General features: G+C 39.7%; 1 protein-coding gene across 1 annotated transcript in view; it reads left to right on the forward strand.

The window, feature by feature from the left end:
* Nucleotides 1–20909, forward strand: part of LAMA1 (laminin subunit alpha 1) — a 533346-nt gene that overhangs the window by 370939 nt on the left and 141498 nt on the right. Inside the window, exon 40 of the mRNA XM_086965467.1 lies at nucleotides 9954–10092. Within this exon, the coding sequence (XP_086821593.1) occupies nucleotides 9954–10092 (139 nt within the window). The remainder of the gene's footprint in view (nucleotides 1–9953; nucleotides 10093–20909) is intronic.

A 20909-nucleotide genomic window follows, 5' to 3' on the forward strand; every position in this document is an offset into this window, starting at 1 on the left:
AAGTGCATTTGCATATGCATTTTCAAGCCACTTTAATGATGCTAAAAAACAGTCTTTTGCGAAAGGTAACTCTGTGCTGCCATTGTGTTGCTTTATTATGCTTGACACTTCAGGCAGATAGGCAGATAGCTACAATACACTCCTTGTCCAATCTGTTGTCTTGCACTCATTATCTTTGAGACCCCATTATGATCTAATTTCAGAGAAACTGCCAATCTATACCTGGGCATCAGTTTTTGCAATGACACATTTGCCACTTTGCAGTTGTCACTTTTCTCAAAAACAGTCCTGATGCAACCCTGTTGTTCTGCTTCTGAAACATTTTCTTGAGCCTCTTTTAATTCAACTGTAAAGATTCCATAGAATGAACATGCTAACAGAACACAATATTGTGCAACTGGATTACCATTTCTCTCTCTCATGACAACAGTGACTCTCATTTGAGCAGATATACTGCATGTAAGGGCAATCGATTTCGAATTTTGGACTGAGGTAACTTCTAAAAGCCATGAAGCTTTGACAACATAATGTATAAGGAGCACTGCATGTGCTGCTTTTAATGTGTCATTGTTACCTGTCAAACATGGGCCTTCTAGAAAATGGACATTGTTGGGCTGACTCAAACGTTCATCCAAAAAGTCTGATTTTGGCTTTATGCATATTTTTATGATATTTAGTCATTCATATTCATTTTCATCACAGAGCAATTCATTTGCTGACATTTCTGTGAAATTAGGGTCAAAGGTCATTGGGAAATACATCACAGACCTTTGAACACATAAATATGCAATGACAGAGCGCAGCCCTCCCTCTCACTGCAAATTGGTGTATTTTCTTTCAAATAAATGTTCATTCCTAGTGCTGGGGCACGACATTTTTCTCTTTCAACTCTAGGAATGCTTTTGTGCAATTGTTGTCCAATGGAAGCGGATCAGATACATCCTTGTGTGTCAGCCTCAGTAAAGGCTTAGCCACTAGGGAAAGGTTTCGTAACCACTTTCTACAGCAGCTAACCATTCCCCAAAATGTCCTGCCTTCTTTCTGAATTTGATGTGTATTTATCTTGGAAATTATTTCCACCCTCTCTGGTGACACCTTTCTACCTCCCTTTCCAATTTTGTGTCCCAGGTATTCATCTTCTTTGTGACAGTACTCCTGACTATTCTCATGCAATGGCACTGTGACATGAACACGGCAAAAATCAATAAAAATAAGCCATTCCGCAGCACATGGAATGTGAAAAAATATATAGGTTGGATTCAGTATCACAGGACAACATGGAAAAATGATGCTTTTAATCTCCTGCGCTATTCTGTTCTTTTCATTTATTTTCAGTGAACCTGGAATCAGAAAGTTACACAAACTTCCAATCAATTCCATCAAAAATCCTTTTATTGGTAAAAGTCCTGCAACTGATGGTGTTCCTGAATACATGTCATCTGGTTCTAATTTTAATAAGACATGTTCTGCACATTTTATTAATCTGGCATCCTTCTCTGTGAACTCTCTTATTTCTGTGTTTATTATTTTTTCCAAAACAGAAGGTCATTTTTCAACTGTCTTTTCTGAAAATAATGCTACAGCTGTCTCTTGTTGGGCCATTTTAAAATGTACATCCTCATCAGGAATCTGAAAAATAACACTATTTGATGTACAGTAATCTGTGCTGTTTAATTTGCAAAATAATGGTTTTTCTGCTAGGCCTGAGTCACAAACAACAACTTGGCAATTTTCCACAAATGGGCCTAATTTTGGTGCAGATTTTTCTAAAACTGGGTTTGGAATTTCTTTGTTTAAAACTCCTGCAACTGACTCTGGACTATCCACTGCCTCCACAATTGACTTGGTAAATTCAGAATTGTGAGGGCTAAAAATCTAATTTTTAAACACAGCAACCTGTTGAACTGGGTTCTGATTTTGTCTCTGGAAATATATCCCATTTGCTCTGGACAACTTATTTGAATAAATGATAGCATTTTCCATATTTTGTGGGACCATCTGTCCTTGAAAAATTCCTGCCATTGGTACCTGTTTCTGAACTGATATTTGCATTTGCTTAGCTGGCATATTTTGCATCTGCATTTCTCCACGTTTTAGTGCATCATGTTTACATTTATTTTTCTTCTTCCAATGCTCAAATCTGTTATAAAGATGGCAAAAGGACACATTTTCCAGCAGTACAACATCCATACCTGAATTTGCACGAACCAAAACACCTTTACTTCCATCCTGTGCTCTTTGAATCTGTACCCAATCAACATCCTTTGCTGGCACGCTGCCCTTCAGGAAAGTAATCACTGCTATGTTTTTCTCCATGACAACATAAAATTATGGTGCATTCGTGCAAACCCTTTTCATTCTCTCTTCACCTGGCCTTTCCACAACTTTAGGTTCAAACCACAATTTAGTCTGCATGGCAATGTAAAAGAGCATTTGCAAATTAATGCACAACTCTTTTAAAATTTTAACAAATCCATCTACTTGTGGGTACCACAGCATAAGTTTGTCTACCAATTGTGGGAATGTGTTCAGAAATGCTGCAAGTTCACTTTTATTCTGTGGCATATGCACATACATTTCTCCCACCTTTTCTCTCAATGAGTAAGCAAAAGCTTCTCCCTCATTCTGCTTATTATTTTTCTCAACTAGGTCTGGTGGTTTCTTTTCCTTATCCAGTTTCCTTGCTAGGTCTGGTGGTTTCTTTTTCTTCTCATGTTTTCTTGCCCATTTGTCTCCTAATTTCTCAAGCCCATTGCATTTGAAAATATATTTTATTTCTGCAATGTGCAGTTGCATTCTTGAAGAACACATTTTCTCATTTGATTCATCATCCATGTGTACCCTGAAACGTTTCTGAAATGGAAAACTTCCTGAAACATCAACTTCATATTTCTGAGCCAAATCTGTCAGTCCATTATGTGTAGTTAATGCACATTCAGCTGTTTCCTTACTCAGGGAAATTAATTATTTTTCCTGACACTGGTTCACATTTTTATTATTTAAACAGCAGGGACTGTTAATTTCTTCATGTTCACATGTTGAATTTAAAACACTAAGCTGTTTCTCTTTTTCAGGGCCTTTGTTAACCCCTTCCCTGCTCATGACGAGCTCAGCTCGTCATGAGGCACGGTTGAGCTGTGCTGATGACGAGCTGAGCTCGTCATGAACAATGGGAAAATATCATTTTCAGCACAGGAGGAAAATATCAATAGCAGCCAAGGTGTTAATATGTTCTCCCATGCACTCTATCCTTTTCATCACTGCTGCTTCCTCAAAGCAGGTTTAAAACATCCCATTTTCAAATATATTTATTTTATCCTGGGCTGCAGATGTTGTAAATACAATTTTCCTCTCACTTTTCAGTGCTTGATCTGCCTGGGGTAATTCCTGTTCAATAATCTGTGTATTCTGAGTTTCTGAAATAAACCCTGCCATAATCACTCCTTCTTCAGCTCTTTGAACCTCTTGAGTAGAGACCATATTAATTGGGACAGTCATAATTTTTCTTGCCATTATCTGTGCAACTGCAGTTTGCAATTCTTGGACTGAATCAGTCATATTTGAAGCAATAACACATGGAGGTATCACTGTCAGTGCTGAATCAACAGGTAATGGGTCAATATAAAATGTCTGCACTGTTCTCTCAATCTGTTTTTCTCTCTGTACAACAGAAGCAGTAGCCACTGTATTACTTACTGGTGCACTATTTTCAGTATTTTTCATGGGAACTACATAAAGTGGTGGACACTCAGTTAACAATGCATCCATTATTTCATCACCTGCATCAATATTTATTTGAAACTCTTTATCATCATTAATTCCCTGCTACTGTATTTGGTGCTTTACCTTTTTATCCTCACTTGCTTTCTCTCTTGCTGTCTTTTCCCACAGGCTTAAGGCCTCAAATTGTGCAGGTTTAGATGGTGTCTTTTTATTTCACATAACACTTCCCTTAATTTGTCAATAATTTGCAATTCAAAAGTACCATATTTTGGAAACCTCAAAGCACCCTCTTTTTCAGTAATCTTGCACCATTGGAGAACCCACATACATTAATTTTGTCCCAAATTGGTAGACCAAAAAGGCACAGGTGTTCCTTCAGGAGCATCAGCAGTAAAAAACACATTTTTCACTTTACCTCTCAACAGCTTCTTTAAACCTTCAAACAATTTCATTTTTTTAATAGTTCAATTCAATTTCTTTTCTCCAAAGCTGTCAGTTTTAATTTCAGTCAGTTTTACTCCTACCACTGACCCTCCACAAAATCTTACTGCAGTATTTTCTGAGTTTTTCTTAATCACAATTCTGTTAACAACAACATAAAAATATTCGCTACTCTGTCTGTTCCACTAAATAAAGGATAGATTTATTTTCACTGCGAGTAACACATTCCGCTTACTCTTCACAAAGTAAGAACTTCCGTTTACTCTTCAAACACTACAAGTAAATCCCTTCCGCTTACCTTTCACTCAAGCTCAGAAGAACCTGCTAATCCCTCTGTTTTATCCTTTCTAGGTTATGTAAGACCAAAGTTTTACCAGCGAACTCTTTTGCTGTCAATCAAGCTCAGAAGAACCAGTTATTCCTTCAGTGTGACCCTTTCTAGGTGATATCACACCAAAGTTTCACCAGCGAACTCTTTGCTATCAATCACTCACACTTTTACACAGAAAATAGTCCCTAATTTAACACTGCCAGCCCTACCTAGCTTCTCAGTGTTATTCCAACAGACGAGTGACCTCAGAGCAGTGTAGCTTCCATTTACCACTCACAATTCCTTCCTGGGATTCCCACAGGTGTGCATACCTGCGTTTCCAGACAACTTAGAACAAGACACTAAGGGCTAGATGTAGGTAATTTAAATGTACCGATTCGAAAATACCGAATTTTACCGATTCGGTATTTTCGAATCGGTAAATGCTATGTGGGTAAAAAATCGGTAAAAAATACTGAATCGTTAAGATTCGGTATTTACCGAATCGGTATTTACCGATTCGGTAATTGACATTCATTCCTATGGCCTCCAGGTGGCCCATAGGAATGAATGTCAATTACCGAATCGGTAAATACCGATTCGGTAAAATAGGGAAAGAGTCAAGGGTGGCAGGGTGTCACTTTGACACCCTGTTGCACCCCTGAATAGTGCTGGTGTGCACATGTGGCATACATACATGCCCTAAGGGCATGTGTGTCTGCCGCATGGCACTGATGTAAATGCACACATTTGCATTTACAGTGGTATTCGTTATTTACCACCAACTAATAGTTGGTGGTAAATAACGAATTCTTAAGGCACAGAAGCACTCTTCAAAGTGCTTGATACATGTCATTTACCGATTCGGTAAATACCGAATCTGTAAATGATGATTCGGTAAATACCGAATCGGTAAATACCGATTCGGTATTTACCGAATCGGTCAATTTGCCTCCTACATAGGAAAAGCCTATTACCGGTCGGTAACGCCGATTTCGGCCGTTACCGACCGGTAATAGCCTTCCTACATCTGGCCCTAACTTACTTAACATGAAGAGTTAAAACATGTAATCAAAAAAATTATGTCCTATGAAATTACCAATATAATCAATAACATCAATTCAAAATGAGCAAAATTTCACCAACAGTAAAAAAATCCTTAGTATTTTCAACAGTTCAAATAATACATCCCAGCACATTAACAACATTTCACAACCCTATTGATACTCACACCACTCCAGCAATCACCTTCTTGCATCACCTTCCAGTACTGCTTTGCCAGTCTTCAGGTTCTGAGCATTGGAGTCAGGAATCAGGACTTGGACATTTATCTAACTTTGGCAATTATTATACTTCCCTCCTAAGGTCAATGATCCATTAGTTGAATAGTTGATGGTGAAATTAATATTCATTAATCACCAAACTAATCAATAATAACCATCCTCTGATTACCAAAAACTGATAGAGCGGTAATTTCATCTGGTAATTTCTCAATGCAAAACCCTCATGCTACCTCTATTTTACCGCTTAAAAGGTGTTGGGCCCTTCACAGCATGTATTACCTTCAGGAGAATTTAAATATTAATGAACAGTCCAAAATTGAATTATTATTTAAGCCAATGAAGAGAGTTGTTGAGTATTTTAAACGGTTTTATTTTCTAGTCAAAAGTAAATTTTTCTCTGACCCTTTATTCATTAGTAAAATATCAATCAGGTTACAGAATCTGGAAAACAGGAAAAATAGCATTAATACAGAACATATTACAGTCTGCATATAAGCATCACATGTAGGAAAGAAAATGTGGCGCAAAATATCAGTTAAAACTCTAAAAGAGTTTCTAAGAAAAATAGTCTTGCAAGGCTAATCAATTATTAAATAGTTTGCAAAAACCACCCATTAAGAGATATAAATGCATAAGACAAATACATTTTTTTCAGACCTAATTAATTAGTCAAAGCATAAACTTAAAGTTTAGCATCTAAATCTAAAAAGCCTTTCTATCTGTTGCTGCTCTCTGCATCTCTGTGTGTCTAAAAGACCAAGCAGCCCCACCTTCACAGACCTCAAAGGAATGTGGCCTGCCGTGCCAAAATATGACGTGCAAGGACTTTGGAAAAAATGAGCAGGGAACCCCCCACCTGACTCTCCGCAGATGCCCAAGGCTGCACCCGTGACGATCTCGTACCTAATCCAGAGAATGTCTGGTCAAATCTGTTCCTTCTCTCAGGAGCTCACACGCCCCCCCAACGCCTTATGAGCCTAGAAGCCAACCACGCCTCCAAAGAGGTCCTTGTTTATACTCTAATTCTTGGCAGACTACACAAAAATGTTGCATCTTCAGGAAAACTGATTGGTCAGCCATGATGGCATGAGGTCTCACTATCCTGACTCATTCTAAAATCCTGACTTTACCAGTTTTAACAAAAGAAGCATAAATGAGTAAATACATTTTATAAGTTTGCAACATTTGCTAGGAAAGATTTTCTATCCTTTCCTCTTCTTCCTTCCTCAGTGCAGGCTAGAAGGATACTTTAGCTAACTGGTACATTGGCACAATCACAAGAATGCACAGTTCAAAGTGGCCTTGACTCCTTCTGTTCCTAAGGCAAGGTGGCACAGTTTACTCATACTCTCTTCTCTTTAACCTCTTAAGTGCTGCGTCGGGGCGTTGGCCGACGGCAGCACTACCTCCCCAGTGCTGCGCACGTCCATTGGACGTCCATTCAGCACTAGTTCCAATGGACAGCGCAGCACTGGGGAGGGATATTTGCGCCGCATCTAAGGTGTTAATGCAAGTCACAGCCTTGCTGGATTCACAGGCAGCCATTTATTGTTAGGCCCAAAAACAAAACAAACACAAAAGAGAATATTAATTTCATGTAAATCAGCCCATTATGTTTCCCTCCCTCATACTAATACCCCTCATAAATGTTTACCTAGCCAAGCTATTAGTTTAAAGCAGCTTTTATGATTGGTTATGTACAACATGCAAACATTTGCAATGTACAGCATAGCATTTTTATGCTTTAGTGTAAATGTTAGAAGCGCACACAGTTAATGCAGCGCACACAGTTAATACAGCCCACACAGCAACATTCTTTAATGTTTTAGATAGCTTTTCATGCAAAAAAGCATTTAGCCCCATGTGTAGTGTTTGGTGCATTTGTTAATTCACACACATTATAAAAAGAGCTGTTTTAAACTACACTTGTTTATCAAAATATGCAATAAGTCAAAGTCTCTTAAGACATAAATAGTGAATTTAGATTACAAGGGATGACCTGGGAAGAGAGAGACACATTCTATTAATCTTCAAAGCTAAAAAGGCCACTTTTCTCTACACTGCAAAAACACATGTTAATTCAACATAAGCATTTTAGACTGACTAGGCCTTACTTTAATATTTTTCATGGGCCATGTGTTTTAACTTGCACCAAAATGTGTGTGTCAATTTTAAATGCAGTCTGTGTGAAGCACAAAAATAAGCAATGCCTGGCTCCAGATGAAATCTGCTCCATCAGACCAATTACCAAGAGCACAATCATAAGATGAATAGCACAAACTATTCAATTGTGCCACAAGAATACAGGACAAACATTACAATACACTCATGGAGCACATTCAACCATAAGGAAAGGAGCTACTATTGCTTTCCTAGCAAATACTCCATTACAAGACATTTGTGTGTCAGCAACATGGTCATCAGGACACATGTTCACAAGACACTGTAGTTATTCAAATGAACAAGGAAGCACAAGTGGGACAAAAAGGTCTTACAACATTGGTTTACAAATCAATGGTCATCTTCAACCCTACCACCACTGAGTAACAAGCCGCTTCAAAATCAATGCAATTTATGGGAATCCAGAAAAGATTCATGCTGCAAAATACATAGTTTCTTACCAATGGGTATTGTTTTGCAGTATGAAGAATTTTCTAGATTCACAAGCGCACCCACCCACCTCTACCAAGAAGATGAAAGAGAGAACAGGAAAAAAAATCTGAAGATGACGACCAAAGGTGGAAGCTTTCAGAGGTAGCACAATGACGTCAAAAAGGGACACCAAATGGAGGTCTGTCCACACCGTCCATCAACAAAAAACAACAAGCATTCACAATGCAATAAGTCTTGCATTTGTTGAAGTTGGAGCAATTGGCATTTTAAATGGCAATGTTTTTTTACCTGTGTAATAGATATGCTCTTTCCACCTTGATAAAATAAAGAACTCTGTTATGTTTTTTTAATGTAGTACACATGCAATGCTGCTGTAGCGCTGAGAGTAAAAATGGCATTTCCGACTCCTCATTAGAACAAGCAGTGTTGTGAGGGGGCAGTAACACAGGCTGTCACGAGGTGTCCCTTGGGCGCTCTTTTGGCCACATATGGTACTGCACCCTGCAACCTAGCTAGGCAAAGGCTATGGTGCAGTGGTGAGAGCTGCCTGCTGGTGAGCTGGGGATCAGTGGTCGAGTCTGCTGTCAGGCTCACCATCCTGTGATAATGTGCTAATTGTTTAATTTCCCTTAGCCCATGGCTAGGTGTGCCATATAAATAGAAAATGTTTGTAAAGTAACAAAAAAACAAGCAAAACAGCAGTGACTTCAGAGGAGTGGTGAGGGACTCTGATCAGTGTGGTGGGAGGGATTGAGGGGAGGCATGGGGAGATTAAGGAACATGAAGCAACTGAAGCAGTGTTTTGGGAGGGGTGAGGGGGAAGCACTGGAAGATAAAGCGACGGCAAGCCAATGATGGGACTCAAGTTTCATTGCACAAATAAACAGAACAGTTAATGAGGAAAGAGGCAGGCTAACTAAAAAAAAAGAGTATAAAAAACCCTGAACAGTAAAAACACATGTAAGAGGAGCAGTTCTCATGGGAGTATACAGAATTCCAAAAGGAGGGACTACTAAGTGTATTCACCAATGAAAAGCCAGTATTTTGAAAGGACAGCAACAGCAACCAATAAAAAAGATGGACGTTTTTTCAGACCCATATCATAGATACAGCATGACTCTAAGAGACAGCGCAAGCGCTGCCTCCTAGAGTCAGGCTGTATTTATGATATGGGCCTGAAAAAATGCCCATATTTTTAATTGGTTGCTGTTGCTGTCCTTTCGAACTGCTGCCTTCTAATTGGTAAATATATACGTAGTATTCCCTCCTCTTGAATTTCTGTATACTCCCATGAGAACTTCCCCTAGGTGAGACCTGAAAAGAGTCTAAGGGCAAAAGTTTTTTAGAGAGAATTCTGAACCCAACCACTAGATGGCAGAATAAAGCACAGCACATGAATCCAGAAAATTCTTCAAGTTGGAAAAGTGCACTGACAGGAAGCAAACTGTATGTTTAGTGCCATGTGGATTGCATGGTTTTGAGGGGGTTCTGTCTATCACTTGATGTCTTACTGTATCTAATATCTGTTAACCAGTGGTGCTATACTAAGATGTGACTTACACATGTTTTCTCTTCTGCCCTAGTTCTCTTTTAGAGGTCAGAAATGTGACCGTAAATGCAACTTATGCTGTTCACTCTCACTCCTTCATCAAAAACAAGATTGAGCAAGCTGATGATTTGGCTCAGAAAGCTAACCTTACTTTAGCAATTTCAGAGCATTTGGTAAGTGCCATATTGTAAGTTACAATTCTTTGTGTGATATTTCAACATACTGATTTTTCACATGTTACAGCTGTCTTTATAATTTTGTATATATTAGCATAGCTTTAGTGTCTGCTTTGTTGGGCATAATCGTAAGATGACAAATGCCTCCACCTTAGGTGTAGGCCCAAAGCCTATGGTCAGAGCCTCTAGTGATGTGAAGGACTATTATCTACATAAACATGTCCAACCTACCAGTCACTTATGTATTGATATATCTCCATAGAGATGTTGCTGGCTAACTTTCCTTCCCCAGCTGCTATTGTGCACAGTGGAGTGGAGGACGTGGCATGTCCTCTAGCAGTACCTAATAGAAGTGTAAACCACTCCTTTGGAACCTGGAACATCCCACTCTCTCATGTCTTAGCTGCTGTGACAGCAGCATTTGGAGCCACTAGATTTAATAGCATATGGGAGGCATTTTTGTCCACAAACCAAAGTGAGTACTACATTTGTTGGTCTCATTGCTCATGTACCTTAATAGTCCAAGTCCTGTAACACATTTTTGAACTCTCAATGTGCTTCTCAATAGATATGGCACCCAGCAGTGGGACGAGATCAAAGATCTGGCAGCACATCTACCAGATCTGTATTAGAAGAGAGCCAAGACTGTTGTCTCTGAGGGAAAGAATATTGCCAACACCTGCTTGATATCAGCACTAGATGCCGCAGACTTTGCTAACAGAAAGATATGCACATGTACCTCCATGAAGAAGGCATGCATGGCTGAGGTTGTCGAAGTTTAATCCAATATTCAGGCAGCCATCATCAATACACAATGTACAGAGGACACACTTCTAAGATCTTCAGTAGATGAGGTCCTGCAGGGCATGAAGAAATACAATAGGTAATGGAAGCCCTACAGTTATGTTGAACTTTCAGGGGTACCTCTTCACTAAGGAGAAGACCATCCACCAGAGGAGGGGGCAGATAACAACTGGACACCCTTCCCTCATCTCACAAACCCTTCCACAAGGGACCTCACCTCAATGGCTTCCTTTTCAAGGGACTGCAAGAGGTAGAGGATCGGCCTCAAGAGGGGCAGGCCTTCCAGCAGGTGACTTCTCTCTAGGGATCTAGGCACATCCAACACTAGTGATGGGAAGGATCCGAGGATTCGTCCAGCAATGGCGTACCATTGATCGAGCGGAAGGCCATGTTTGAACTATTCACCAAAACAAGTATTTCAATGGGGCCCATACACATTTACCCATGTGTTCATTCACACTCCCTGGCCAATTCCGCTGGGAATCAAAGTTTATAATTCATTTAAGTTCTGATTAGTTAATTCCCTGAAACCACAAATAGATTTAGATGAACGGTTCAATGCCTAACTAATCTTCACAAATCAAAACTTACCTCTGGTCGATGGACCATTAATTGAGTTAGTTGATGGTGATATTAACAACTATTTAACTAATTCTCAGTGAAATAACCACAGACTCTGGGTAAGATTCATAAGCTTTTATCTAAGATTTCAGTCATAAATTGATTGCTCATACTACAGATTCACAATGCAAACGCCATCATCCTTAGCATAGGAGGGAAAATGCAATTAGCAAAGACATTCATTAACACAGGATTCATTCAACAAAATTAAATACAAAACGAGTGGATAGATGTAGAGACAAAAGGGCATATAATAAAATATGTTGTCCAAAGAATTATGCAAATTTGAGACAGAAATCATAATTACCTAATGAAAACTGAAAACCACCCCTCTGGCCAAAGGACTGGTGGGGGTCCCCTGAATTAGAGTCAGGAGAAAAAGACTATAGGACAGGATCAGGACAGGACAGATACTTACTAGACTTCTCTATAAATCTGACGCACCAGGACGCTTCCCTCTCTTACACTCTCTCCCTCCTCGATGTTCTTCTGGAATCTTAAAATCTAATCAGGCTGTCATTTGGATCTGAATCTTCCCTGTCTGATCTCTCTTCTTTTCTTCCAGCAGCTCTCGCTTCTCTCTCTTTCTCAGCATCAATGTCTCTCTAACTAACTTAAGTCACTCTAGTTATAATCGTTATTTCTACATGTCCCACACTCAAGAGTTGCAATTATTTATGAAATACGGAATATGATTGGACAGGGCCGGGGAGTTTTCATCATACCACGCTGACATAATAATTTTTTGTCCTGCAAACCCCTCCCCTTTAGCTCATCCGCTACTTTAATTCTCATACATGTAGAGTTGCAACAATTATTAATATTTAATACAGGCAGCCACCTCCGGGGCGGTACTTGAGGGACAGGGTATATGGATTGGGGGTTCGGATCATGTCGTATCCCTCTATGCTGATGTTGCGCTCCTATATCTGACTCGGCCGACCCAATCCTGACCAACCATAATCGCTGCACTCGCGCGGTTTGCGGCCGCCTCTGGGCTTTCCATCAACTAGACGACGTAATCGCAGCTTTTGGCGATTGGTTCGGACAGTGATTGGGAGGTATCCCAGTGTCCGGTGATGGAACTCCCTTGGGCAGCGGACACGCTCCGTTTTTCTGGGGATATGGATTAGCAGGACTGAGGACATATTTTATCAAGATAATATGGGGAGGATTATCCGTGGACTACTGGGTAGTATTGCCTTTTGGAACACACTTAACCTCTCCCTAATGGGGAAGATCGCCTTGATAAAGATGGTGGTTCTGCCTCGATGCCTCCATACAATGCAAGGGTCCTTTTTTCAACTCCTGCACAGAGTATTCAAGGAACTGGATGCACTCCTGGTCCTATTATTGTGGAATGGGAAGAGATGCCGGGTTAGTCTTGAGTTCATGAAGCGTAGGTGGGGAAAAAGGGGTCTAGAGGTCCCAGATTTAGAACTTTACTACTTTGGAGCACAATTGCAACATGCCATAGCATTGCTGGACACGGACCACTCATGGGAGAGGTCACTACAGAGGGTACTTATGGGGATCGACAGCTAGGAGCGCTTCTCTGGCTGGCGGGGGACAGCGGGATCAGAGTCCTTCACTGGTGAGACTCGGAGCGGCACTGTGGAACTGGGTGGTACGACACCTGATTCGGGGTTGACCATTTGCCCTGGAGGTGGACTTCTGGCTCATGCCACCCTTTGCTTACATAGACCAGGTGTTGTCCACGGATAAATGGAAAGATGGGGGCTGTCTGATGCTATCTGACCTTTACCCAGATAATACATTCATTACTTATCAAGAGGCGGTGAGTAATTTTGAGCTGGGATTGGGGCAGTTTCTGCAGTATGCTAAGATAGCGGCAACGGCGCAGCACCTGTGGCCCTCGTTCCCAGAAGCCTCAGAGCACACTCTCACCCTGGTCACGATGCTCGCCATGGCTGGGGGCGAAAGTTTGTTACTCACCTCTATAGGGCGTTACTAGAGGATAAGAAGAATAGCCCCCTAAAAATAGAAGATACTTGGCAGCGAGTGTGTCCGCAGGAGATTACGCCTCGAGACTGGGAAAAGATACACGAAGCGGTCCAGAAGGTATCGGTATGCAATCGCTTTAAACAAATTCAATATAACATTATACATATGACCTATCTCTCACCCAAACGGCTTCAGGCCATTGATAAATCCAGAGACCCACAGGGCCCCAGATGTAGTAGTGATGGAGCGGTAATTTCTTCTGGTAGTTTCTCAATGCAAAACCTTCATGCTACCTCTAATTTACAGCTCAAAAGGTGTTGGGCCCTTCACACCATGTATTACCTTCAGGAGACTTTAAATAAAGATGAACAGTCAAAAATTCAATTATTATTTAAGCCAATAAAGCGAGTTGTTGAGTATTTAAAGGGTTTTATTTTCTAGTCAAAAGTTAATTTTCTCTGACCCTTTATTCATTAGTAAAATACCAATCAGGTTACAGAATTTGGAAAACAGGAAAAATAGCATTAATACAGAACATATTACAGTCTGCATATAAGCATTACATATAGGATAGAAAATGTTGCGCAAAATGTCATTCAAAACTCTTAAAGAGTTTCAAAGAAAAAATAGTCTTGCAAAGCTAATCAATAATTAAATAGTTGGCAAAAATCTCCCATAAAGAGAAATAAATGCATAAGACAAATAAATCTTTTCAGACCTAATTAATTAGTCAAAGCATAAACTTAAAGTTTAGCATCTAAATCTAAAGAGCCTTTCTATCTGTTGCTGCTCTGTGCATCTCTGTGTCTAAAGAGCAAACAAGGAGGCAGACAGCCCCTCCTTCCCCAGACCTCAAAGGAATGTGGCCTGCAGTGCCAAAATATGACGTGGAAGCAAGAAACCTCCCCCTGACTCTCCTCGGACGCCCCAGGCTGCACCCGCGACGATCTCATACCTAACCCATAGAATGAAGCAAAGCCTAAGCCAAAATGAGCAAGAAGCCAGCTGAGCTGAAAAAGCCAGCCCCCATCCAGAGAACTTATTATTTATACACTAAATTTTGGCAGACCGCACAAAAAAAGGTTACATCTTTAGGAAAACTTGTACATGATTGGTCAGTCATGATGGCATGAGTTCTCACTACCCTGACTCATTCTAAAAACCTGACTTTACCAGTTTTAACAAAAGAAGCGCAAATGATTTAATACATTTATAAACGTTTGCAACATTTACTAGAAAAAATGTTTCATTCTAATTCATCCTTCCTTCCTTCCACAGTGCAGTCAGATGGATACTTTTAACTAACTGGTACATTGGCACAGTCACAAGAATGAACAGTTCAAGATGTCCTTCACTTCTTGTCATGAGGAAAGCTGCCACAGTCTGCGCATGCTCCCTTCTCATTAAATTGCAAGCCATAGCCTTGATGGATTCACAGGCAGTCATGTTTTGTGTAGGCCCCAAAAATAAAACAAACACAAAGATAATATTAATTTCATGTAAATCAGCCCATTATGTTTCCCAACTCCATACTAATACCCCTTATAAATGTTTAACTAGCCAAGCTATTAGTTTCAAGCAGCTTTTCTATTATTTATGACAACATGCAAAATAAATGCGCAATGTGCAACATAGTATTTTCATGCTTTAGTGTAAAATTTAAAAGCACACACAGTTAATATAGCGCACACAGTTAATATAGCGCACACAGTTAATGCAACACACACAGCAACATGCTTTAGTGTTTTAGATAGCTTTTCATGCAAAAAGCATTTAGTCCCATGTGTAGTGTTTGGTGCATTATTAATTCACACACATTATAAAAAGAGGTGTTATTAACTGAAAATATTTATTAAAATATGCAACAAGTCAAAGGGCCCGATTCACAGAATGAACTTAAGACTCAATCCTAAACTTACTACTATTTTGGTATTCACAGAATGCACTTACTACTTTTGGCATTCACAGAATGCACTTACTACTTTTGGTATTCACAGAATGAACTTACTACTTTTGGTATTCACAGAAGTTAGGATTTTGTCTTAAGTCTGTCTTAAGTCTGTCTTAAGTTTGTCTTAAGTCTGTCTTAAGTCTGTCTTGAATCGGGCCCAAAGTCTCTTAAGACAGAAATAGTACATTTAGAATGCTAGGGATGAGCTGGGAAGAGAGAAACATATTCAATTAATCTTCAAAGCTAAAATGGCCACTTTTCTCTACATTGCAAAAACACATGTTAATTCAGCAAAAGCATTTCAGACTAAATAGGCCTCACTTTCATGTTTTACATGTGCCATGTTTTTAACTTGCACCAAAAGGTGTGTGGCAATTTAAATGCAGTCTGTCTGAAGCACAAAAAATAAAACAATGCCTGACTGCAGATGAAATCTGCTCCATCAGTAGTTCCCCAGATGTAGTAGTGCCCCAGCAGATTTCCCACACATGGTGTGGTCATGCCCAATGATCCAGGAATATTGGTGGACGGTCCTAGAGGACCTGACCAGGATAATGGGGTGTGTAATTGACATGGACCCGCGTGCTTGCCTATTAGGCTTGTTTCCGCGAGATCCTAGGCGCAAGACGAGCAGGCGGTTCCTGGTTCTGGGCCTCGTTATAGCCAAATGGCGTATTGCGATCCATTGGCTAACTCAACACTGGCCTCTAGTGGCGAAGTGAAGAACAGATTTGAGGGAGTGGGCACTAGCAGAAGAAGTGCATATGCGTAACACCAGGACAGGTCACAAACTACCGGAAGTGCTGCTGGCGTGGGGAGTAATGATCCAAGAGATAGAGGGACACACCACACAATCCACACAAGCAAGTGCGGAGCTGACGCCTTCTGCAAGGGAGGCGGCCCCAGGTTCCAGGGGGCAGACACAAGGGGACCCAGTATAGAAGATACGAAGCACAGACCTCGAGTTACCCAGACCTGGCGAGGGGGAGGGTAGGGACGGGAAGGGGTGCTCCACCTCGGCTGAGACGGAAGTGATTCATGCTGATTATTGTATGTTGTCTGCTGATATGGAGGAACACCTAATAAAGAAATTTTCATTAAAAAAAAGAGATATAACTTTGGCAGATCGCAGAGATATCATCCATGATGGTTTGTTTATAAATCTGAACTTGGAATTGTTTTATGAGCCTTCTCTCGTGTATAATTAAGAAGTTCTTATGGCAAATGCTCCTTAATTCTGATTTGACCATGTTTGGTGCTGGCTAATAACTAAAAGTAGTACTTAGATCTGCTGCCAATGAATTTACATGTATTTGCATTTTGATGTGATTTGACTAACCAATGCATTTTGCCTTCTGTATTTGTTAAAACAAATGTAATAAATCATCATGCTTTGTACTTTAAAAAAATAAATAATAAAGACTACATAGACGAGGGATACACACCTTCCTTTTCTCATGATTTCTGTCCTTGTTCTTTTGCAGTCATTCAGCTCTTTTGGTCATCAGGTCACATCATGATTTTACTGAGCATGCGCGGCTCCCATTTTACCCATGCCATTTTCTTTCGGTCATGTACAATAGCAGGCCCAAATGTTCACTATCAATAAAGAAATCATAAACAGAGGTTAATTTCTCAAATATATAGTCTTCACTGTTTACCATCCACTTTTACTCTATCCCATGTTATTATTATTCTCTTGAGCAAAAGCATTAATAATAGCAGCATTCCTTTCAGTTCAACCAAGCAGATGCCGGGCATGTGGTGCCTCAAGTCAGCATGTTCGTCCTTCTTACGCATGCATGAGAGTTTTCCCTCTCAAAGCGAGTTAGTCACTTCTACCTAATTCAGGTTTGCACATGCGCAAAGCAATTTTCCAAGATGAAGTGAGTCGCATTGCATTTATTCTACGTTAATTAAGCATGCATTAAGCTTTCTCCCGGGTGTCAAGTGTATATTAGTTTTCATCTCATTCCACAGCTTTTAATGGTTAGTAAAAGTTAATGAGGGATTTCTCCGGGCAAGTATTGTTTTCTTGAATCCTTGCTCCACCAATCCCCCCTCTGATGGCATTTTTTAGCCATCATAAAATACCCATCATTACTAAGTGCCAACTTTCTTTATCCAGTTTTATTGACTTCCTGTCTTTTCACAAGTCCTTCAATTTTCCCTTTCATGTCTAATTCATTCATTTCATCATATAGACTTCCTTTAATTTCTTCTAACAATATTTCTTCCCTTTTTCTCTTTCTTCCCATTCTCTTATTCTTTATTTCAGTCACCACGCTTGTTCTCATTTTACCCCTGCAACACTTATAGATTATCATTATCATCAGAATTACTAATGCTATTGAGATTACAGGGATTAGTATTTTCCCTAATAGATTACTCCCAAAAGTAGATAACCAACTACCTATATTGGAATTACTTTTACTGAGTCATTCCCAAACACCATCAACCTCCAGTTGGGTCAAATGTTCATGAATCTTTGTAATATTCTTAATATATCCCTCAAAACCTTTACTTTTGTCCGGGATATATGTACAGCGATGTTGAATTTTCAACATGCCACAGACTCCACCCTCTTTCACCAATAAAATATCAAGGGCAAGTTAATTTTGTAAAACCATAGATCAAATTGCAACCATTTCAGTGTAGATCATTAAGAATCCTCCAGCAGTATCTGTTGATAGACAATCAGTTACTGTTGACAATTGACGTATTTTATGTGAGTTCAGTATGACTCCAACTGACAATATCAGTGCACCAAATATGTCACCTACTATTTCTGAAAAACTTGTTCTTTTACTTCTTTTTAGTCCTTGACTTACTTCATTGATGCCAGTGTTCTTATCTATGTGATAAACCTTTGGAAATACTATTCCAAAGTAACAACTACCATGCCATTGTGCAGGTAACCTATAATAAGCATGTTTACCACACACATAATAAATGCCTGGAAAAACAGGATCAGTTTCCCCTTTTAGTCCCCATCATCCCATGATTATGTTCACTTTCACTGGAACTAATGAAGATATTGTTCTACTCTGTTTTTAGTCTTTGTAGACAGAATTTCCCCAATTTTGACAAGTCTCGGGACATTGCAGAATTAGTCTCACCTTTTTTATAGTCCGCCTCCTGAGTAGCCCATGGTGGTACATGTGACCTCTGCTCAACAGCCTTCTTTTGGAAATACTGCCTTCTCTCCTCTACTAAATTGAGAACATATTTATCTTCATCTCACAGAATACAAGGTAGATTATTCTTATGAGCATATGCTATTTCTACTGGGTTGGTTGGTAAAAAGAACTCACACATAAACTCTGCATCTTTACTACTAAGCAATGGGTTCAGGTTTCTTTGAATAGGGATTTCTGATAAGACTAAATCCATTTTCAAATAGTAATACTGCAACTTTCCTGGTACATAAAACAGACTAGAAACAACACTACATGACACACCATATGTTAAAGGAAGATGGTGATAGGTTACCCCCTTCGAGACGGACGTAGGTAATTTCATGCAAACGTAAAAATCACTCACATCCATTGTATCAACATATTGGTAAAGAAGTTTAGAAAATACATTTAATGACGAATCACTTTTTGATTTATCATGATGATACATGCTCTCAGCCATTTGCTCTAAATGTGTAGTAGTAGTTCTCTTAGTAAATGCATTCATTTGTGCACTAGTATTTGTTTTACTTTGATCATTAGTTACCATTAGAAAAGGTATCACAACAGTTAACAATAACCACATCAACATTAGTATTGTAATACTACACAAACAACATTTAACACATCTTCATTCTAGACTAGATTTCGGATGTTCAGTCACTTCTATTTCTGCCATTTTTAGTAAAGATTAATGAATATATAAATGATTTCTTCTAAAAAGCTATTCTCAGGAAAACTAGAATCTAAAAATTATTTGTGTGATCCCACACTCCAAAAAGCTTTTCGTCCCTGACCCCTTTTCTTCATTTTCTTTTCTTCTTTGGATTCTTTTCTTCTCCTTTTTATTTGTTTGTCAATTGCCACCCTTTTTTTCAAAGTCTTTTCCCTTGTAAGGTGATCTCAATTTGCTTTCATCAGTTCCTTCTTTAGTGACACTTTCTTGTTCTCATTCAGATGAAGATTTTCAAAGCCCTCAAGAATTATATATGTCCATTCAGGAGCCTTATATTTTCTAGTCAGAACCCTCACTCTCCTTGATCTCCATAAAAGATTTTCTTTTTGAATGTTCTTGCTCAACTTGACTTGATACCTCATTTGCTTGTTCGAGTTCTTTAGTCTTTTCACTCCGCTCGGCCAGTGATCACCTTTTCTAACCCTCTTGGTTTGTACTACCTTTTCACCTTCTTCACCTATTTCGAGTGTCCTTTTATTTTGTTTTTATTTTAACTGGACATATTCTGGACCTTTTGATATTTCCCTTTCTGTTGACTGAATTTGTTCTGGACCTTTCAGTCTCTCCTTTCCATCTTCTTACTGAGCTTGATCTGGACCTTTTAGTTGTTCTTTTCCTTTTTCTCACTGAGCTTGAACTGGATTTTCTGTAGTAGAATCTACTATAATTTGCTCAATTTGTTCTGGTCTTTCATGTTCTTGCTCTTCCTTGGCCTCTACAGCAGTCTCTTGGGACCCAATAACTGGTGCCCACCTTACTTGACTTGTACTTGGTTGCTCATCATAGATGCATTCTTCAGAGTCTGGTTCTCTGATCTCTTCGACTTCACAACTTTCAGCTTCTGGTTCTTCACTTTATTCTAACAGTTGCTGATCTTGTCATTCAGGTGGACTTGGGACTTGCTATGTGTGACTGGCATGGATCCAGTTTGGCAAGCCAGCACACTTCACTACTGTTGTTGTGACCAATATGACTTGATGAGGTCCTTTCCACCTGGCTTCTAAGCACGATTTCCTTGTATGCTTCTTTACTACGACCCAGTCTCCTGGACACAAGTCAGGAGCTTGATTTGGCTGTGCTGTGGTTGCGTCTTCTCCATTCTGGTGGGGCACAGAATGTACCCGATCAGCTAGTTCTTTACAATAGTCCAGCAATAGATCCAGTTATATTCATCAGTTTGTTTCCAGGTACACATGCTTGTCTCATTGCTCTTCCCATGAGAATTTCATGCAGACTCAATCATGTCCTTCTGTCAGGAATGCTTCTAAGACTCATCAATACAATGGGCAAAGCATCAGGCCATTTCAGTGAAGTGGATTCGCACACCTTCCCTAACCTTGATCTTATTGTGCCATTGGACTGCTCAACCACTCTAGGGGCTTCTGGTCGATAGGCACAGTGTCGTTTTTGCTCAACTTTAAAAGCTGGACAAATAAATTCAATTAGCTCATTGTTAAAATGAGGTCCTCTATCTGATTCCAAAGTGACTGGAAATCCGAACCTAGGAATGAGTTCTCTCAACAGTAGCTTGGCGACTGTGAAACTGTCATTCCTTCTCGTG

Source organism: Lissotriton vulgaris, chromosome 4_1, assembly GCF_964263255.1.
Source record: "Lissotriton vulgaris chromosome 4_1, aLisVul1.2, whole genome shotgun sequence".
Taxonomy (NCBI): Eukaryota; Metazoa; Chordata; class Amphibia; order Caudata; family Salamandridae; genus Lissotriton; species Lissotriton vulgaris.